Raw genomic sequence first — 23,017 nt, forward strand, 5'->3', positions numbered from 1 at the left:
AAACCGGTTGCTCACGGTTAAGTCAGAAAGAATATAACCGAAACTTCCCGTTACAAATTTCAAAATAGAAGTATACCATTGCAACCGTTTTGTGTGTGTGATCCGAAATACCCCAAGTAGACTAGCAAAGAGGAAATAAAGAACACATTTGCAGAGAAATCTGTTTTAAATTAACGTAATGTTGTGGCTTTGAAAGGTCAATTTTAACCCCTAGTGAGTCATGCAGTATAATGCATTGGGGCTTTTATTTTGAAACAAAAATTATGTCCAGCTTCCGTATGGTTACTATGGTCACGTCAGTTTGCTGGTTATTTGTGTTGTGGGTTCAAGACACCGTCTTATAACTTGAAATACGTGAGTTTGCTGGGCGCACACTCGGGTAGTGTATTTTGATCTGTGCTTCCAGTCGTGTCATGTATTTCAGTGAGTTTTTCAGTCATGATAAAAAATCTTAATGAACCAGTCGTGTAGTGTAAAGTCAGTTAGTCTTTTCCTAACCAATTAAGATTTCAAATTCGTCTAGTCAGTCTATCTAGTCTATAGTCAGCACCTCCCTCCTCTGTGCTATTCCTCTTGTTAGTCAGCACCTCCCTCCTCTGTGCTATTCCTCTTGTTAGTCACACCTCCCTCCTCTGTGCTATTCCTCTTGTTAGTCAGCACCTCCCTCCTCTGTGCTATTCCTCTTGTTAGACACACCTCCCTCCTCTGTGCTATTCCTCTTGTTAGTCACACCTCCCTCCTCTGTGCTATTCCTCTTGTTAGTCAGCACCTCCCTCCTCTGTGCTATTCCTCTTGTTAGTCACACCTCCCTCCTCTCTGCTATTCCTCTTGTTAGTCAGCACCTCCCTCCTCTGTGCTATTCCTCTTGTTAGTCACACCTCCCTCCTCTCTGCTATTCCTCTTGTTAGTCAGCACCTCCCTCCTCTCTGCTATTCCTCTTGTTAGTCACACCTCCCTCCTCTGTGCTATTCCTCTTGTTAGTCAGCACCTCCCTCCTCTGTGCTATTCCTCTTGTTAGTCACACCTCCCTCCTCTGTGCTATTCCTCTTGTTAGTCAGCACCTCCCTCCTCTGTGCTATTCCTCTTGTTAGTCACACCTCCCTCCTCTCTGCTATTCCTCTTGTTAGTCAGCACCTCCCTCCTCTCTGCTATTCCTCTTGTTAGTCACACCTCCCTCCTCTGTGCTATTCCTCTTGTTAGTCACACCTCCCTCCTCTGTGCTATTCCTCTTGTTAGTCAACACCTCCCTCCTCTCTGCTATTCCTCTTGTTAGTCAACACCTCCCTCCTCTGTGCTATTCCTCTTGTTAGACACACCTCCCTCCTCTGTGCTATTCCTCTTGTTAGTCACACCTCCCTCCTCTGTGCTATTCCTCTTGTTAGTCACACCTCCCTCCTCTGTGCTATTCCTCTTGTTAGTCAGCACCTCCCTCCTCTGTGCTATTCCTCTTGTTAGACACACCTCCCTCCTCTGTGCTATTCCTCTTGTTAGACACACCTCCCTCCTCTGTGCTATTCCTCTTGTTAGTCAGCACCTCCCTCCTCTGTGCTATTCCTCTTGTTAGACACACCTCCCTCCTCTGTGCTATTCCTCTTGTTAGACACACCTCCCTCCTCTGTGCTATTCCTCTTGTTAGTCAGCACCTCCCTCCTCTGTGCTATTCCTCTTGTTAGACACACCTCCCTCCTCTGTGCTATTCCTCTTGTTAGACACACCTCCCTCCTCTGTGCTATTCCTCTTGTTAGTCAGCACCTCCCTCCTCTGTGCTATTCCTCTTGTTAGTCACACCTCCCTCCTCTGTGCTATTCCTCTTGTTAGTCACACCTCCCTCCTCTGTGCTATTCCTCTTGTTAGTCACACCTCCCTCCTCTGTGCTATTCCTCTTGTTAGTCACACCTCCCTCCTCTGTGCTATTCCTCTTGTTAGTCACACCTCCCTCCTCTGTGCTATTCCTCTTGTTAGTCACACCTCCCTCCTCTGTGCTATTCCTCTTGTTAGTCACACCTCCCTCCTCTGTGCTATTCTTAGTGTACTGAACATTCAATAACCCCAATGAGTCAAGAAGACAAGAACGTCTGCTACGCTGTGTGTGCGCGTTTCAATATCTGTAGATTGAAGTAGTTTTCAATGTGGGCTTTGGTAGTTTTAGTTTATACTTTATATTTTATTTATTCATGAGGGATCAGCCGATCGACATTTTCGTAAACAAACGGCGTCACTGGGTGGAAACGGCAATATGGGACCCTATGGAGCCTGAGCTTGAGCGTCTGACTCTAGCCGGCTGACTCTGTTTACATTTTAAAAACGGCGACAGTTCACACTACTTTAACACGACATGCATATATTATACATCAAACTCTTGAGCTACTTCTGCTCTCACTCAGAGTGTCAAAATATAAGCGATGTGATGTATAGTTTTTGAGATATTAATGTAAATTGGAACGACTCATACTTGTTAACTGCCGTGGTTCCGGGTGTTTTGCGCTGTTGTGATGTCACGCTGATCCCTCGTATTGTTGTTATTATTGTTGTTGTTGTCATTATTATGACAATCTTAAGTATAGTTGTTAAGTTTCTAGTAGCGATCTTTTTTAACACATTCACTGCCAGCCGTTTTTTTTTTTACTGTAGGTAGGTTCTGCCAGAGGGTTTTTTTGAGGATTCTGGCTCATCTTTCAAGACCCGAGGATTCTTTTCTGCTAAGATTTTGTGAACACACAATATCTCAAAAGGACTAATAGAATGTGTGCTTTCTCTGTCTAAAAGAGTTAGTTTGTAGAGTTAGTAGTTATGTAAGCATTAGCAGTTGAATACAGCATGTTTTCAGCGTCAGAAAAATTATTCAGAGATAAACGGCTTTTTGTGAAATTCGATAGAACAGTCACTTTAACCATTCATTTTTGGCGTCAGACATCTAAACAATAGTTTTGAACAGTAATTTCCTCCATAACAGCAGGAAACTCCCCTCTGCTTCCAACTCCTCCCTCCGTGGGCGTTCTCCTCCGCTCTCCTTGGCTCTGCGGCGGGTCTGTGACAAACGAGTTGCTGCTTTGCTGCTGCTGCCTGGCAGTCTGCATGGGGCTCGCTGGATGGGTTTCGCTGGTTTCTTGGCGGTCCGGTTGAGAGCTCTGATGAAGCTCTTGCGATTCTGGGCTTATTTATGGTGCGTGTTTCAAAGTGTGCATCCAATCTATTCTTGGAACCCCCCACCGTTGCCACCGCTGTGCATCAGCGCGAAAGTGAAAGCGTTTTCGCCATCCATTTTACTGTATGAGAACGGCTTCCTCGCGCTTTTCCCCTCCAGTTTTGGCTCGCCTCTCCTACTGTGGAGAGACATGTCGCCACTCAGTGGGTCGGTAAAATAGATTATACACATTCAATACCTCCAATTCTGGTATAGGAGACGTAAAAGGGTTAGATCAACGTCCCACCGTCAAAAAAAAAAAATCGTTTTTTTTGACGTATTAACACATTCACTGCCAACAACGTGTAAACACGTTTTCAGAATCCAGCTGTTGACTGCCAACAACGTGTTTACACGTTTTTGGCATCGATTTTTTTTTTTTGACGGTGGGTTGTGCATCTAACCCTTTTACATCTCTTATATAATTATTGGAGCCACCGAACGTTTACAACCCATTCCACCGACCCACTAAGTGGCAACAGTGCTCTCCTGGCTAGAGGAAGGAAAGCATTTTTTTTAACTTGTCACGCCATTCTCACCCCAGCCATTCTCATGAAAATTGATGGGGGAAAACGCTTTCTTTTTCGCGCTGATTGCTGGCGATGCGGGATTGCAAATTTACATAATAGATTACAGTTGGAACACACTTTGAAACACGCAGCATAAATATGACCAGAATCGCAAAAGCTTCTCTCAACCAAAACTCTAAGAAGCGAGCAAGTCCATGCCGACTTCCTCAAACAGCGGCCGTGCAGACAGGCACAGGCAGCAGCAAAGCACTTAGACTGTGACGGCCGCTGCAGCCAAGAAGAGGGAGGAGTTGAAGCAACTCTCCATCTCGCTCTCTCCCTCTCTCTCTCTCTCTCTCTCGCTCTCTCTCTCTCCCTCCCTCCCTCTCTCTCTCTCTCTCTCTCTCTCCCTCTCCCCCTCTCACTAGGATTAAACCTAGTGCGTCTCCCTCCCGAGAGGGAGGGAGAGAGAGAGAGAGGGAGGGAGAGCGAGAGGGAGGGAGAGAGAGAGAGAGAGAGAGAGAGAGGGAGGGAGAGCGAGGGGAAGGGAGAGAGAGAGAGAGAGAGAGAGAGCGAGAGGGGGAGGGAGAGAGAGAGAGAGAGAGAGCCAAAAATGAATGGTTAAAGTGACAGTTCTATCGTATTTCACAAAAAGCCGTTTATCTCTGAATATTTTTTCTGATGCTAAAACCATGCTGTATTCAACTGCTAATGCTTACATAACTACTAACTCTACAAACTAACTCTTTTAGACAGAGAAAGTACACATTCTATTAGTACTTTTGAGATATTGTATGTTCACAAACTCCAAGCAGAAAATAATCCTCGGCTCTTGTAAAATGAGCCACAATCCTCAAAAAACGGCTTGGCAGAAGCTACCTACAGCAAGAAAAAAACGGCTGGCAGTCAATGTGTTAATACGTCAGTGGCAGTGAACCGTTGGATTTTTTTTGACGGATTAATACGTCATTGGCAGTGAACGTGTTAACAGGGTGGTATTATTTATTTTTGGAGATATGATAGAAATTCCTATATTTCTTTGCAACAGGTATTAAGTAATGTTTCAATTACAATTCAATAGCCCAGAATTGTCTAATGTCTGCCCATAATTCAATATTTTTTATGCTGCAAATAAACAAAAGGACAAAAACGAAAAAGAAGTGATGTGTATTTGACAAGTTTACTAGATAATTTTAGTTTAGTTTGATTAAATCTTATCCACAAATGCTTGTTTTTATTTGTATTTGAGAGGTTGTAACCAGTGTGTGTTTTCTGGTTGTTTCAGAGAGCGCTGTCTGCTGCCTCTACAGATGGCTCTGGAGTCTAAAAACACCAAACTGGGACAGACGGCGCTTAGCGGCATGCAGGTACTGGAATATACATCGAGCTGTACAAATCATTTATATAATCACTATTTCGTGATCACTATTATTATAATTATTATCCATCCATCCATCCATCCATCCATCCATCTTCAACCGCTTATCCGGGGTCGGTTGGCGGAGGGAGCAGATCCAGCGGGCGACCCTGAACTTCCCTTTCCCCGGCCACATTAGCCAGCTCTGACTGGGAGATGCCGAGGTGTTCCCAGGTCAGCGTGGAGATATAATCTCTCAGTCTGTCCTGTGGTCTCCTCTCAGCTGGACGTGCTTGGAACATCTCCCTAGGGAGGTGACCAGGTGGCATCCTTACCAGATGCCCGAACCACCTCAACTGGCTCCTCTCTACGTGAAGGAGCAGCGGCTCTTCTCCGAGTCCCTCACAGATGACTGAGCTTCTCACCTTGTCTCTAAGGGAGATGCCAGCCACCCTCCTGACAAAACCCATTTCGTCCGCTTGGATCTGCGATCTTGTTCTTTCGGTCATGACCCGTCCTTCATGACCATAGGTGAGGGTAGGAATGAAGATCGATCAGCTTTGCCTTCTGGCTCAGCTCTCTTTTCGTCACGGTGCGGTAAAGTGAACACACAATACCGCTCCTCCTGCTGCTCAGATTCTCCGGCCCATCTCCAGCTCCATCGTCCCCCCACTCGAGAACAAGACCCAGAGATACTTGAACTCCTTGACCTGGGGTAATAATTATTATAATGATCATAATTCGCTCCAAAATGTTGGACTCTAATTATCTCTTTTAACTTGCAGCGAGAAACTGTTCTATGCTATGTTCTATACATTTTAAGATACTTAACGTCAATCTGAATTGTTTTCCAATAGAAATTAATGTGCAAGTCATAAGTGGCATCTATAGTCATATTGTCGACATTGTCGAATGTTGGGATATTTTCAAAAAGATGAAATCTTTCTATTTTTTTTATTTTTTATTTATTTATTCAGGGGAGTCTCACTGAGAGCAACGCTCTCTTTTTCAGGAGCACCCTGTTCACATTCAAACACACATTCACACCTGGAAGCTGACCAGTACAACCACAGTCTGATCTGCTGGCCACTGAGCAGCTCCACTGGAGCGGTTGGGGTTAAGGGAACTTGCTCAAGGGCACCTCAGTGGTGGTAATGAGGGAGGGGGCAAGCGCTGCCTTTTCACTTTCCCCACCCAGATTTATCCTGCCCGTCCCGGGGATTGAACCGACGACCTTCCGGTCACAAGCTCGCTTCTCTAACCGTTGGGCCACCACTGCCCAAATGCCCCTAATGAAGTCGACCTTTAATCTTTTCAAGCTGGACTAGGCCCACTTTCAGGTGATTTAAGATGGCCATTGTAGCCAATGCATTTCTTATAAAAAAAGAAAAAAGAAAGAAAATATGTATATGTATATATATATATATATATATATATATATGTATATGTGTATACGGTACACATAGAAATCTACGTCATCACGATTTTTCACACCGAAGTCCCCCCGTACTGAAAAAACAATATTAAAATAAGCGATGATTGATAGATTAGTTCCAGTATTCATTGCATGTTTTGCACATAGCAAAAATATTGCAGTACTGCTCTACCTTCCAAGAGGAATTGAACAAAAATGTCCAGAAAACGTGAAGATGCATGTTTTTCTTTACACACTGATGATGAAGCCAGTTCCAACAGCACACGTCTGTCTGTCCCGTCCCCCCTGCAGAAGCTGCTGTGTGAGGAGCGATTTGTGGGCGGGCTGGGCGTGGAGGTGGAGGTCCTGGAGAAGCAGCTACTCAGCCAGATGCTGGAGGCCATCAGAGTCACCCCGGCTCTCCACGAAGACCTGCAGGTGGAAGTCATGAAGGTAACTGTCTGTCTGTCTGTCTGTCTGTCTGTCTGTCTGTCTGTCTCTCTGTCTGTCTGTCTGTCTGTCTGTCTCTCTGTCTGTCTGTCTGTCTGTCTGTCTGTCTGTCTGTCTGTCTGTCTGTCTGTCTGTATGTACTGTATGTCTCTGTCTGTATGTATGTCTGTCTGTCTGTATGTATGTCTCTGTATGTATGTCTGTCTGTCTGTATGTATGTCTCTGTCTGTCTGCCACAACCGGCCAGTTGACGACTCGATTTCTATTTAATAATAATAAATACAAAAATGTAAAAGTTGCCCAGTGCCGTTTTTTGTTTTTGTTTGTTTTTGTTTTGGCTTTTTTGCCTTTATTGGACAGGACAGTAGATAGACAGAGAAGGTGGGGAGAGAGAGGGGTGACATGTGGGAAAGGGCCACGGTTCGGATTCGAACCCGGGTCTGCCACGGACTAAAACTAAGCCTTAGTGCCTAGTTCCTCATTGCGCAGCTTGCGAGACGATGGCGGCTCTAGACTCTTTCATTGGCGGCTCGCGGCTCGCGGCTGATATAAATAATACAATCACTGTCAAAACAATTCCCTCACTGCGGTGTCAAACTGTGTGGTTGCCAGATTTGTGGCCCTTTGGAGCAGCAAATGGGGGTTGAAACTCACCATATACCGGTAGCCTATCTGGCAACACTGCAAACAAGCCAATGCCTCGTGGAGGGATTGGGTCAGTGAGGGAGCAGAAGAGTGCTACAGGTGTGAATGACAGGGCGTATTGTTGCAGCTGGCATTTCCTCGTTAACGACGAAATGCGCAAGCTGCAACAATCGAGTCACGTTAACCCGCCCTCCCAGCGTCGGAGTTTTAACGATAAACAAAGCCGCTGTTTAGCCTACTGAGCTGGGTGTGGAGACCAGGAAAGCACAGGCTGTTTACTGAGCTTTATATATTACATTTTTTTTATAAAGTCAGTCTGAATGTTTTTATGATTTTTATAATAGTTTCTAACATTTTTATCATTGGTGCTACATTTTTTATCATTGGTTTTATCATTTAATAAACTAAAAACTAAATCAAACGCTTACTGTGTGGTTTTGCGGTAAAAGTGGCTCTCCTCTTGACTTTGACCGGCTAGTGTGGCTCTCATGGAGAAAGTAGTGAGGATCACTGCCTTAGTGGTACGTGCTCTACCAGGTGAGCCACCGGGATGCTTTACAAAGACTCAACATACTCAACATCTATTTAAGTATCACCTTTTAGAATGTTACTGTATGTTCTTTTATGCACTGTACAGCAACCTTCAGGGGTTTTGAAAGGTGCCTCCAAATAAAATGTATTATGATTATGATTATTATTAACAGACTAAACTCACCTTTAAAGTCTCTTTAACGTGTGTGTGTGTGTGTGTGTGTGTGTGTGTGTCCGTGCTGTGTTGTGTGTCCAGGTGCTGCTGTGCATCACCTACTCCCCGACCTTTGACATCAACGGAGACTCCATCCTCAGGATTGCGGAGGTAAGACGGCTGAGTCTGTTGTACCTTATCAGATATTTGACATCTAACAGAGGTGGGGGGGGGGGGAGTCAGACTCATCTAACAGAGGTGGGGGGGAGTCAGACTCATCTAACAGAGGTGGGGGGGAGTCAGACTCATCTAACAGAGGTGGGGGGGGGGAGTCAGACTCATCTAACAGAGGTGGGGGGGAGTCAGACTCATCTAACAGAGGTGGGGGGGGGGGGAGTCAGACTCATCTAACAGAGGTGGGGGGGGAGTCAGACTCCTCTAAAAGAGGTGGGGGGAAGTCAGGCTCATCTAACAGAGGTGTGGGGGGGGGAGTCAGACTCATCTAACAGAGGTGGGGGGGGGGGGGGAGTCAGACTCATCTAACAGAGGTGGGGGGGGGGAGTCAGACTCAGAGGTGGGGGGGGGGTCAGACTCCTCTAAAAGAGGTGGGGGAAGTCAGGCTCATCTAACAGAGGTGTGGGGGGGGGGTCAGACTCATCTAACAGAGGTGGGGGGGGGGGGGAGTGAGACTCATCTAACAGAGGTGGGGGGGGGGAGTCAGACTCATCTAACAGAGGTGGGGGGGGAGTCAGACTCATCTAACAGAGGTGGGGGGGGAGTCAGACTCATCTAACAGAGGTGGGGGGGGAGTCAGACTCATCTAACAGAGGTGGGGGGGAGTCAGACTCATCTAACAGAGGTGGGGGGGGGAGTCAGACTCATCTAACAGAGGTGGGGGGGAGTCAGACTCATCTAACAGAGGTGGGGGGGGAGTCAGACTCATCTAACAGAGGTGGGGGGGAGTCAGACTCATCTAACAGAGGTGGGGGGGAGTCAGACTCATCTAACAGAGGTGGGGGGGGAGTCAGACTCATCTAACAGAGGTGGGGGGGGGGAGTCAGACTCATCTAACAGAGGTGGGGGGGGGGAGTCAGACTCATCTAACAGAGGTGGGGGGGAGTCAGACTCATCTAACAGAGGTGGGGGGGGGGAGTCAGACTCATCTAACAGAGGTGGGGGGGAGTCAGACTCATCTAACAGAGGTGGGGGGGGAGTCAGACTCATCTAACAGAGGTGGGGGGGAGTCAGACTCATCTAACAGAGGTGGGGGGGAGTCAGACTCATCTAACAGAGGTGGGGGGGAGTCAGACTCATCTAACAGAGGTGGGGGGGAGTCAGACTCATCTAACAGAGGTGGGGGGGAGTCAGACTCATCTAACAGAGGTGGGGGGGGAGTCAGACTCATCTAACAGAGGTGGGGGGGGAGTCAGACTCATCTAACAGAGGTGGGGGGGGAAGTCAGACTCATCTAACAGGTGGGGGGGGAGTCAGACTCATCTAACAGAGGTGGGGGGGGAGTCAGACTCATCTAACAGAGGTGGGGGGGGAGTCAGACTCATCTAACAGAGGTGGGGGGGGAGTCAGACTCATCTAACAGAGGTGGGGGGGGAGTCAGACTCATCTAACAGAGGTGGGGGGGAGTCAGACTCATCTAACAGAGGTGGGGGGGGAGTCAGACTCATCTAACAGAGGTGGGGGGGGGTCAGACTCATCTAACAGAGGTGGGGGGGGAGTCAGACTCATCTAACAGAGGTGGGGGGGGGTCAGACTCATCTAACAGAGGTGGGGGGGGGTCAGACTCATCTAACAGAGGTGGGGGGGGAGTCAGACTCATCTAACAGAGGTGGGGGGGGGGGGTCAGACTCATCTAACAGAGGTGGGGGGGGGGTCAGACTCATCTAACAGAGGTGGGGGGGGAGTCAGACTCATCTAACAGAGGTGGGGGGGGGGGGTCAGACTCATCTAACAGAGGTGGGGGGGGGGGGAGTCAGACTCATCTAACAGAGGTGGGGGGGGGGGCTATTCAGGCTGTTGTCATTCACTATTCGTGCTTGAAGTAATGCACCTGTACCTAAACATAAGCGCAACAACCGACGTTTGGGATGCGATTTCCGGTTTAGGCATACGAACCAAGGGATTTCATCCGCCATTCTTTTTTCCATAGACGTAAAATGCATATAAAAATAGTTTTACTTGGTTAAACCAAGCGACCAAAACTTAAAAACAAAACGTCGGGGAAAAAAAGTTTTTTAATCCGAGTGAAATGTTCTCTGGTCTCTTCTGATTCTAAATAGAGCTGAATCGCTTGCTTTGACCAAGTAAAACTCTTTTTAAAAGCGTTTTACAAAATGTCTATGGAAAAAAGAAAAAGAATGGCCGATGAAATCCCTTCAATCCCTTGGTTTGGCACTCTATTGTCGACGTGTCCTCCTGTCCCCCCCTCCCCTCCCACTCCTGTCCACCTCAGCAAGTGTGTGAGAAAGCGAAGCATCCTGTGTGTGTGTGTGTGTGCGCGTGTGCGTGCGTGTGCGCGTGTGTGTGTGTGTGTGTGTGTGCGCGTGTGCCTGTGTGTGTGCGCGTCTGTGCGTGCGTGCGCATGCGTGTGTGTGTGTGTGTGTGCGTGCGTGTGTGTGTGTGTGTGTGTGTGCGCGCATGTGTGTGTGTGTGCGTGCGTTTGCGTGCGTGCGTGTGTGTGTGTGTGTGCGCGTGCGCGTGCATGTGTGTGTGTGTGCGTGTGCGTGCGTGCGCGTGCGTGCGTGTGTGTGTGTGTGCGTGTGCGTGCGTGCGTGTGTGTGTGTGTGTGCGTGCGTGCGTGTGTCTGTCCACTCAGCTGCTGACTCCTTAACCTTTCAGAGAACAGTGTGACCTTCTGTTGCAGCTTGAAGATGAGACGCACACTGATCATAACACACGTATACACACACACACACGTACACACACACGTACACACACACACACACACACACACACACACACACACACACACACATGCGCGTGCGCACTCAGTCCGGTCACCATGGTAACCAGTGACGCCATGGAAATCTCCCATCATGCGGTGCAGACAGGACTGTGCGTCAGCCATAAGAAAGAGCACACACACTGATGCGTCAATGTACAGTAACTAACCAGGGTTCCTACACAGGTCTGGAAAGTCTGGGAAAGTATAACAAATAAATGTGATCATTTACAGGTCAGTTTGGGAAATTGGACAAAAAAAAAAAAGACTGGAAATGTTGTGTTTCAGGTCCGATACACACGTGATTATAGTTTGATGTTGTTGTAGAGCCACGTTGAGTCCACAGTTTTTGTTGATGTTGAAGAAGAATGTTCAGATAGAGGGATGCTCTTATTATTATTATGTGCATGCATTATATCAAATAGCCACAGAAATCAAATCAGTCAAGAACATAAGGTCTGCCTGGAGAAATATTAAAATGGAAAGCAAAGCATGTAGGAACCCTGGCAATCATCTCACATATTGTGATATTTGTGGCTTTGAAGGACAATCTTCATCTAGACAGTGATATGACTTCGTTAGCAGGGGCAAGACGATCTTCAAAACAATTCAAGGTCTGGAAAATTATGAGAGTTTTAGGAGCCCTGAGTAACAATATGTATTTGTGTGCTTGTGTGTGTGTGTGTGTGTGTGTGTGTGTGTGTGTGTGTGTGCGTGTGCGTGCATGTTTGTGTGTGTGTGTAGGTGTGTATCGAGACCTATGTGTCCAGCTGTCAGCAGCGCAGCATTAACACGGCGGTCAGAGCCACACTCAGCCAGATCCTGGGAGACCTGACGCTCCAGCTCCGCCACAGACAGGAGGTCACAACACACACACACACACGCGTGTGCACACACACACGCACGCACGCACGCACACACACACACACACACACACACACACACACACACACACACACACACACACACACACACACACACACACACACACACACACACACACACACTGCCCTTTCACACAGCTAGCAGCCAGGCTCCATGGCGAAACTTTCAAGCTATAAATACGCTGACATCTTCAAGGTGCGTCCGACGCCATTCCGGAATTTACAGCTAGGCTGTGCTGCTATAGGCTCCACGCCTGTCTGTTAGCAGCTAGCTAGCTATGCTAACTTTGTAGGCTACCGAGGGAAGAGTTTGCGCTCTACCTCGCGCAAGATATGCACATTGTTTGCTAGCTAGTGTTGGGCAGCATCAGTACAAGTAGCATCGCTAGTTAGTTGAACTACATTTCTCAGTAGCTTCGCTCCATTTGAAGCAGTTAGCGTTTTCAGTAGCAAAGCGGCTTTATTGACGCAACGTTCCCAACTCTACAACAGGGGTGTCCAAAGCTTTTTGAATGGGGGCCAGATTAGATCATGTGAAAAGACCTGGGGGGGCAGCTGCTTCTCGCATCATAGGGGTTATACATATAAAAAAAGAGGAAAAAAATCACATACAATACAAATTATATTGTACTCTAAGGATTTTTTTCATGGCCATAATATTAGTACTTAAATCAATAGTTCAATAGGCTGTATTTTACCCACCCGTTCACTGCTGTACAATCACTGGTATGAATTATGCTTAGTCTCGTAATGACTCTTCACATTGAACTCTTTGATAACAGTAATGACTCTTCACTAAGGCTGGCACGGATCACGGATAATCCGTGACCCGTACGGATCAGCCCCCACGGTTCGGAACGCGGTTCGGAACATCAATGGTCCGCGGACCCCCCCCCCCCCTTTCGTTTCATTTAACGTTTAATGTTAGTGTATGAGAACGCCTGCAGCGCAGCCAGACATAGACAGGCATCATCCTGGCAAGCACAAGTGAGCTTCCTCATCCCTTGTCGCCGCTGTAAAGTCTCTCTGAAGGCTGTGGCTAGTGGCTACTAAAGACAACAAACTTATTTCAACACCTCTGAAAAAGCACAGGAATGCGAGCAGCGTGTTGCGGGCTGCACAAGATAGCAAGAGCCACAACACACACACACACACATGCGCGCGCACGTTTCACGAACACATTATCACCGGACGGTGAAATGTTGCCTTGGACACATACCGGTAACAACAAAACAACACGTGGGGCCACCGAGTAGCTTAACGTAGCATCAACGTTATGTTTCCAGACTCACCCGGTCTGGTCTGTACCCGTGTCAAGTGACTACGTTAGCAAGCAACAGCCAGGAAGTTAGGCGCAGTGCCACCTAAAACAGGAAGTTGGGTTGTTCTGCCTTCAGAGTAAAAGCACAAATTGTGTCATGAGAAAAAAATATTTTTTGAGCTGTGCAGGGCAACAAATAGTTAGAGAAGTATAATAGTATTAAAAAATCAAATCGAAAATCTAATTTTGAGAGAAAAAATCTGATATAGCCTATATATATATTTTTTGCTGATCACGGAAAAATCTGTGATCCGTGGCTCAAAATCCGTCACGTGATCCGATCTGTGGGTTTTCTGATCCGTGCCAGCCCTACTCTTTCATAACAGTGACAAATGAGACAAACATGAAAACATTATGTTGTAGCCAATTTTGATGTGTGTGCTATATGTCGTGCATGTGTGTGGTATGGATATTGGTGTCAGGGGTCAACTTTGCTGTAGTTGATTCACCTGTACACTAGAGGGCATGGGCACCTAGGTAATCACCCTGACATTACTCTACATAGGTGGGTTAGACAAGAAATAGTCCCTGTTGAGTGGGCCAGCTGCTGGATTTTGCACAGATGTTGGCCGTTAATGGAATGTGATAATGTGGTTGGCTGCTGAACAGATTGGCGGAGTGATATTTTAGTGATGGGGCATTTTTTCATTTGAGCTGTGATACTGATTTGGTTAACGGACCAACTGTCTAGTTGATCAATCAGATTGCTTGATCGGAACTACGTGTTGTATAATTAAGCAATATAGCATGAGAGCCAGTGTGTTGTGGCAAATATATCCCGCTGATCAGCTGTTATCCCACGAGGCCGCAGGCCGAGTGGGATAACTGCTGAGCAGCGGGATATATGCCACAACACACGCTGCTCGAGTGCTATATTGCTTTTATAAAACGGTTTCCAAGTATGATAATATAATAATAATAGTAATACTATAAGTCTGACTGCCATGGCATTCTGGTAGAGTCAGTTGAAACACTACTGTAAGGCGGGACCGCAAGAACGTGCGGGTGATTTGATTGGATCGTTCTGGAGACTGAAGTTGACATTGGCCAATCCTGGCGCTTGCTGAGAAGCTGAGAGCTTTCTGGAAAGCCCGACACCAACTAACGTTACGGGGTTAAATGCGGGGTTAACAGCCTTTTTTTTTTGCAAAGAAGACATTAGCCCGCGTCTATTCTTGTACAAAACATAATTTTCTGCGAAGTATTAGTAAAGTTATAAGCGAAGATCGATTCACAAGGATCTGACAGCTGTCTCCGCCATTTGTTTTTTCTACACTGTCATTTGAGGTAACCAAAGCCTTTAAGTAAGAGAGTTGCCATGGCAACTCAATAACCCATGGCCATGGGTTATTGGAGTGGGTTACTGGATTTATACAATGGCTGTGAACCAATCAGATTGCTTGATTTGAGAGAGCCGTTTTATAATGTAGATTATACAACATGTAGTTCCGACCAAGCAATCTGATTGGTCAAGGACCGTTCTTAAACGAGCATAACAGCACACCTAGCCGTTCTCAAATTGTTCATTTCAGAACGGCCTCATCACTAAAATATCACTCCACCGGCCGGTCTGTTCAGCAGACAACAGCAGTGGCCAAAATTCTGCAGACAACATGGCCGCCTATATTGCCTGTAAGCCCACAGAATTTCTAGCCCATAAACTTGGCCAATAAGTATGTAACACACAAAATAAAACAAACAGTAATGTCTTCATTTGATGTAGAATGCATAGGACATGTAACTGGTTTGTTAAACTCGCATTCCAGGATTATTGTATTTACCGCACTGCTCCTACAGTTAACGTAACTGGCGTGTGCCATGAAAGCTTGGTTGTCCCGGAACCCACTCGCTTTAGCGCCAGAACACACTCGATTTGGGGGCGGAACACGCCAGGATTGGCCAACGCCAACTCCAGTGGCCAGAACTGTCAAATCAAATCATCGAGATCATGACTATGGCCCGCCTCTCAACCCTCTGTCATCTCAGACAGGCAGTATTATTTTCAGTCTGATACGTTACCGTCCTAACCTGACGCTGCCGGATGAAACCAGCAGCTTGTTTGTTGATCTCTTCTTCCAACCATTCGTCAACAGTAAGTCCACCAAATAAATTACAATGAACAACAAAACAATCCATTTAGCATCAACGCTGTAAGCTAGCTGCTGCTTTCTGCACAGCTGTTTGTTACAGTTAAGATAATGTGACGAGCATATCGGCTGGCTGACGTCTGGCTGAATCGATGGAGACTATTTCTTTGTCTCAGCAAAAACTTTGTTATTTTGAGAGCAAATGGCCCCAAAATATGAACACCTTTTGTTTATAGCTTGTATTTTGTTGGTAACCGTTGTTTAATCGCAATATTACACGGGAGGGTGTACTTTACTGTGGTTATTGGCACCTCAGTGACACGTGACGTACCTGCCGCATCACCGTCGTGCCAATAAGCACGGGAAAGTACACCCTCTCTCATTCGTGTAATATTGCTTAAATAGCTGGTAGCGTAGCAGCTACCCTACATTATACAAATCGTTTTTTTTTTCTTGTTCTTTTTTGACAATCTTCCCCCCAAAATAATCTTGCGACCCCCTCGGGGGTCCCGACCCCCAGGTTGAGAACCACTGGTTTAGCTCACTACATTTTACAAGTAGCTTTCCCAACACTGCTGCTAGCTGTGTGAAAGATCGCACGCACGCACGCACACGCACAGGCACACACACACACACACACACACACACACACACACCCACCCACTGAACGTGCTGTGCTATCCTCCACAGGGAGCAGATGGAGAGGAGGTGACTGTGACTCCGCTGCAGAGAAGAGGTGACCAACCACTTTCTGTTTATTGCCTTTCATATCCCCGCCTCATCTTGCCTGGGTCCAGATTTTATTTTTGTACGTTCTCCCGACTGGACTAACTGACATAACATTCAGGTCTCTGGTGATTGGTTAGGTGGAAATTGAATTCCCCTGGGGGATCCCCCTCATAAACACCGAGCAGTCCCAGTCTAGAAGGTGGAAATAAGTGTAACGACTTGCTAATTCACTCTGATATCAGGCTAGTCTTCATCCTCATCGCATAGCTTTTCGCTCCGACCGCCGGCTCCAGTCTGAAGAAAACAAGGGAAAGCCTCTGATTGGCTGACCGGACACAAAGGAAAGCCTCTGATTGGCTGACCGGATGCTGATGACCCACCCAGGAAAAGCTGTCAGTGACAGTGTAGTGTTTGATGTCTGTTGTAAAGCCACAAGGATGCCCAGTCTGACGGTATTGACTGAATAACACCACTTCTTTATGACGATACTATAAACACACACACGCACATACACACACACACACACGCGTGCGCGCACACGCACGCACGCACATACACACACACACACACACACACACACACATACACACACACAAACACGCATGCACGCACGCACATACACACGCACATACACACGCACACACACACACACACACACACACACACACACACACACAGACACACACGCGCACGCACACACACACACACACACACACACACACACACACACACACACACACACACACAGGCTGCCAGGTTCATTGTGTAGGCATTGATTTAGTCAATTTATTACAGAGAGAGAGAGGGAGGGAGAGAGAGAGAGAGAAGTAATGACGCAATTCCTTTTTTATCACTTTGTCTACGTACTCAGGGATTCAAGTTCTGAGTCGCGAGACTGATTTCAGTCAATAGGAGTCAGATAAGAAACGTGAAAAGTATGTTTATGTTGGAACCTATAGTGTACTGATTCAGCCGGGGACACAATCCATGCATCATTACTGGGTGTTTTGGAAGTTTAGAGTGAAATGAGTGTGATATGTACACATTGTCCGCCTTTTTTACATGAAAACCTATGGGAAACGATCGCACGTCGGAAAAAAGACACTTTAAAAAGCCCGAAATAGTTAAAATAAGTCTGGAAGAATTTTCAGTCAGAAGATTTTTTTTTCTTTTCTTTAATCCCTGCGTACTGCATGGAGATCATGCAAGTATAATGAATTATCATGACGTACGTGTGTGTGTGTGTGTGTGTGTGTGTGTGCGTGTGCGTGTGCGTGTGTGTGTGTGTGTGTGCGTGTTCCAGACGTTTCTCCCACCAGCCAGGCTCTGTGTGAGGACGTGGTGACGGTGCTGACTGTGTTCTGTGAGAAGCTGGAGTCAGTAGACAGGTAACACTGTCTGAGTGTGTAACACTGCCTACATTGCCTCTGAGTGTGTAACACTGCCTCTGAGTGTGTAACACTGCCTCTGAGTGTGTAACACTGCCTACATTGCCTCTGAGTGTGTGTGTGTGTGTGTGTGTGTGTGTAACATTGCCTCTGAGTGTGTAACATTGCCTCTGAGTGTGTAACACTGCCTACATTGCCTCTGAGTGTGTGTGTGTGTGTGTGTGTGTGTGTGTGTGTGTAACATTGCCTCTGAGTGTGTAACATTGCCTCTGAGTGTGTAACATTGCCTCTGAGTGTGTAACACTGCCTCTGAGTGTGTAATACTGTCTCTGAGCCTCTGAGTGTGTAACACTGTCTCTGAGTGTGTAACACTGTCTCTGAGTGTGTAACACTGTCTCTGAGTGTGTAACATTGCCTCTGAGTGTGTAATACTGTCTCTGAGTGTGTAACACTGCCTCTGAGTGTGTTTTGACCTAGAGTTAAAGGATAGGTTCACTCCCAAAAATAAAAGTTTGTGTGCATGTGCTGTATGTGTGTGTGTGCATGTGCTGTATGTGTGTGTGTGCATGTGCTGTATGTGTGTGTGTGCATGTGCTGTATGTGTGTGTGTGCATGTGCTGTGTGTGTGTGCGGACCTGTGTGTGTTCTCTTCCCAGTGATAACCAGCTCCTGCAGCTCCTCTACCTGGAGTGCATCCTCTCTATGCTCAGCAGCTGTCCTCCCACAATGCACCTGTCCAGAGGTTTCACCGACCTTATATGGTAAGACTTCTGTGCTCACACGACCTGCACAGGTTACACCCAAAACACAGCTATGGGCTGTTCAAAAAAATAAAGATACTGGAAACCAAGATGCAGCAGTTAACCTTACAAATCACTCTCTAAACATGATGCCTTTCTTTTTGCTTCTTATTCTCAGAATTAGTTTCATCCCTTGTTTTATATTATATTATTTTATATTACATTATATTATATTATATTATATTATATTATATTATATTATATTATATTATACTAGGCATCTTGCATGCTATGCGTGCTCGATTCCTAGACTCGTTCCACGATGTCATCAGTGACATCATCACTGAACTATAGCCTCAGCCTTAAGGTCCTTACACATCAAGAGCGATGCGAATATACGGCACGAAATTGCGATGCAAGTTTTGACCCACCTGTCAATCACAGCCACAGATGTGTACACGTCGGAAGCGAATTTCTGAAAAATCGACGGTGGTTGGAAAAAATAAACACCGCAATAACGCTCAGAGAAACTTCGCCCTTGGTATGCACGGTTACATTGACTGATAAAGGTTCGCAAAATATTATTGACGTGCGAATTAAACGCACGAAAAAAATGCTCCTCATGTGTAAGGACCTTTAATATGCCCTAATTTAAAAATACGGCTCCGTCAGTTCACCCCTGGGTGCTCTTTACACCCCCTGAAAGTTTCAGCCCGATCGCACCTAAAACGGCATAGCTGTGGCCGGACAAAATTCTTGAAAGAAACAGACAGACAAACAGACAGACGGAGTCCACCTTGCTAAATGTCTAGCTTAGCACGCTCGATTCCTAGGCTTCCCCGCTGCACGGGCTCACAGCCTCGCCCGCCCTGCAGCTCGCCCACTGCGCGTCACATACGCACTGCTTGGCCTGCAATAGCCTCACCCAGGAAGGATGACATCACTGATGAATGACATCACGGATCACATCACTGATGATGACATCACTGATGACATCATCACTGAACTTATACGCCTCAACCAGGAAGGATGACGTCACTGATGACATCATCACTGATGTCATCACATCATTAGGTAATTAGGGCAATCACCTAATTAAAAAATCCGGCTCCGTCAGGTCACCCGCACGGGTGCTCTTTACACCCCCTGAAAGTTTCAGCCCGATCGCACGTAAAACAGCATAGCTGTGGCCGGCCAAAATTCTGCTCACACACACGCACACACACACACACACACACACACACACACACACACACACACACACACACACACACACGGACACTTCTCAAATTATAATAAGATTATATTATATTACGTACATTACGTCATGTTACATTATGTTACGTTACATTACATTACTCCTCCCAGGAAGCAGCTGTGTCCATCCCTGGTGGTGCTCATGGGAAATCCTGTCAACGACAAGACCATAAGCTCACACCACGTCCACACGGGGGCGCCGGAGCGAGAGCGACCCTCAGACAGACTCAGCCAAGGTAAGGTGGCTGCCTTTTTGCAGCTCTTCAGAAAGCACCTCCTGCAAGCGACATGCTTTCTGAACTGGTTGTATGATGATGGGGAGTCCATCAGCTTGGAAATAAAAATGTTTTGGATCATATTTTAATAATGAAAGGAGTCATTTCAAATAGACCGAATAGATACAATTCTGAAGTGAAACCAGTCATTTATGTGTGATGCTCTAAATCATTTATCCACTGTTTTTCTGCCAAAGCATTTGCGACCGAGTAGGCTACAATGGCATGCTGCCTTTATGTACTCCTCGGATGGTCGCATTTCCCGAGTTGGGAAGTCGTTGTTCAGACTTAAGTGTGTTCAGGAGCTTTTAAGGCAGGACTAAACCCCCAGATTTCCTATGGGAAAAACCAAGAAAAGAAGGCGAATATCGTCTCCTCTTGTCTCACTATACTCTTTGGCTGTGCTCAGACAGGAAACTTCGGATTTTTTTTACCGGAAAACGACGCCATGAGTTTGCCCACCGCATCAAGAAAAACGTTATATGAGAGCTACAAAATCTTTATAAATATCAACAACTAGCCAACGCTGGTCGCCTGTATGGAAACAGCGTTGCTCAAAATGGTTGAAAGTTATATCAATTTGGTCATTCAGTGGCAAACTACTTTACTGCCATTGACTCCCATGTAACTATCGTTAAAAGAGCCTGGTGACGCGAGGTTATCGTTAGTCGGCCGCAGCAGAGCACAATACGAGGCAGGACAAACCCCCCGCTCTGAACACGCTCTAATGTTATCACAATGGGAGATTTCTGCATTGAGCTAAACACGTTAAATTGTTCACCAACTTGTCCTCTAGAACGCTATGAAGTCAGTTTTTCATTTTCGTTTGTGGGTTTATCGTGATTCTTGTCCAAAGGTGCAGTGCGCCATGTAAAAATCACCCTCTGCTTTTTCCTCTCGAGCGCGCGACCAGAGCTGGGTCGCAGTACAAACACAACATTCTCCCCCCTCCCTCCTCCTCTCTCTCTTCTCTCTGCACAATCAAAGTGGTTGAGTGGTTCTCAATGTGGGGTCCGGGGACCACCAGTGGTCCTTGAGAGGATTCCAGGATTCTCTGTTATCTCTCAACCTAATATATATGGAGTTCTGGACAAAATCATATCTAGGCTACATTAAAAAAACAGATTTGCATCTGAGAGACCAAATCTCATCATATGGGGGCTCCATTGCCCCAATGTGAACTAAATGCGGGCTCCTTAACACATTGACTGCCAGCCCTTTTTTCAATGCTGTAGGTAGCTTCTGCCAGGCCGTTTTTTGAGGATTCTGGCTCATTTTAAAAGAGCAGAGGATTCTTTTCTGCTTGGAGTTTGTGAACACAAAGTTCACAAAAGTACTAATAGAATGTGTGCTTTCTCTGTCTAAAAGAGTTAGTTTGTAGAGTTAGTAGTTATGTAGATATTAGCCGTTGAGTACAGCATGGTTTCAGCTGTCTGAGAGTGGAAGCTGAGATAATCGCAGTTTTGTGAAATTCAATCAAACAGGCAGAACAGTCACTTTAACCATTTATTTTTTGCATCAGTGAGAGATCAGACATCCAAACAATATAGTTCCGAACGCCCTCTCCTTCAACTCCTCCCTCCGTGGGCGTGTCTAGTGGCTTTCAGCCTGCGTTTGTCACAAGCTCGCTGCAGCCTCGCTCCCTGGCAGCGAGTTTGAGCAGCCTCCCTCCCTGGCAGCGAGTGTATGAGAATGAGGCTCGTTCGTTTCTGGGTTTTCGGAATGCGTGCGATTCTGGCCTTTCTTCGGGCGTTTCAAAGTGTGTTTTACCCATAATATATTATGCAAATTTGCAATCCCCCGTGTGCTGCTGCTGGCGCGGCCCGAGAGCGGCGAGTCTGGTGACTGATGACTGTAAAATCGGCAAGCCATTTCCTTGTGAATGGAGGAAGCACCCGCCTGAGGCGGCTGCTTTTGGTTGACTTTCTCTCTGTCGGGAGGGCACCGTCGCCACCTAGCTGGTCGGTAAAATAGATTATACACATTCTCTTCCTCCAATTCTGCTATAGGAGACGTAAAAGGGGTTGATCGATGTCCCACCGTCAAAAAAAAAAAATGTTTATGTAAGCCGAGATATCTCGTCCTTGGCACTTAACGGTTGGATCATGTAAGCCGAGATATCTCGTCCATGGCACTCAACGTGTTAATATGAAAAAGGTTGGAATGATTTACAGCAACACAATGCCATTTCCTTCCTTTTATTTCTATTCATGATTATCCACCTTATTTTTGAATGCCCCACTGTAAAAAATAATTGTGCGTACAAGGTCCGGTTTAACGTGACTTATTATTGCAGCTTGCCATTTCCTAAATGGTATTCTACTTGATTTGAAAAGATGGCCGCCTACACTCAGTCCCTTGTACCCTGGCTGAATTGAACATAACTTGGCCAATAAGTATGTAACATACAAAATAAAACAACCCGTAATATCTTAATTTTATGTAGAATGCAGAGGACATGTAACTGTTTAGTTAAACTTGCATTCCAGGAATATTGTGCTCTAAAGACGACGATAGTGGCTCGAGACTGTTTCTTCCTGAAACCCACACGCTTTGTGGTGGTGGTTTTAGCGTAACCTATGTGGGATTCGAGGCATAACCTATGTGCGTTTTAACGTAACCTATGTGGGATTCGAGGCGTAACCTATGTGGGGTTTGGCGTAACCTGTGGGATTCAAAATAACGCATCCGAGATATAAAACGTTATGAATATAGCCACGTTATAAACAACAAACTAACGCTGGTGATCCGTATGGAAACAGTGTTACTCGAAATGCTTAAAAGTTCTATCAATTTGGTCATTTAGTATGTAACATATCTAACTAGCGGCTAATATTAGCCACAGCAGGCGATTACCCATGAATGCACTGTGCTCTTAAAGGGATATTTATCGACGAGATTTTTGCCAAGCTGGACCTGATTAGTGATTTGCTCCGTTCGCCCAGACGGATGTCAAGCTGTCAGCAACAAGGCTGGGAGGATCACACCGGAAGAAGCACCCATCAGCAGATCAGGCAAAAATGGCCGCCAAAAATAAGGTGGATAGAGTTGGGAGGAGCCGGGAAAGGGTACAGGGGGAGTAGGGGAGTTACTATCTTCAAATCCCATAGTCTTTGGTTCATCGTGACGTCAGGTT

General features: G+C 46.3%; 1 protein-coding gene across 1 annotated transcript in view; it reads left to right on the plus strand.

The window, feature by feature from the left end:
- The window catches only part of arfgef3 (ARFGEF family member 3), a gene marked incomplete at both ends in the record, with an annotated part of 134,229 nt that overhangs the window by 19,332 nt on the left and 91,880 nt on the right, over positions 1-23,017 (plus strand). Inside the window, 8 exons of the mRNA XM_083650524.1 lie at positions 4,979-5,060; positions 6,777-6,917; positions 8,347-8,415; positions 11,945-12,061; positions 16,183-16,228; positions 17,525-17,609; positions 18,266-18,370; positions 19,718-19,842. Of these exons, the coding sequence (XP_083506650.1) occupies positions 4,979-5,060; positions 6,777-6,917; positions 8,347-8,415; positions 11,945-12,061; positions 16,183-16,228; positions 17,525-17,609; positions 18,266-18,370; positions 19,718-19,842 (770 nt within the window). The remainder of the gene's footprint in view (positions 1-4,978; positions 5,061-6,776; positions 6,918-8,346; positions 8,416-11,944; positions 12,062-16,182; positions 16,229-17,524; positions 17,610-18,265; positions 18,371-19,717; positions 19,843-23,017) is intronic.

This window comes from Poromitra crassiceps (assembly GCF_964638095.1).
Source record: "Poromitra crassiceps genome assembly, chromosome: 14".
Lineage (NCBI taxonomy): Eukaryota > Metazoa > Chordata > Actinopteri > Beryciformes > Melamphaidae > Poromitra > Poromitra crassiceps.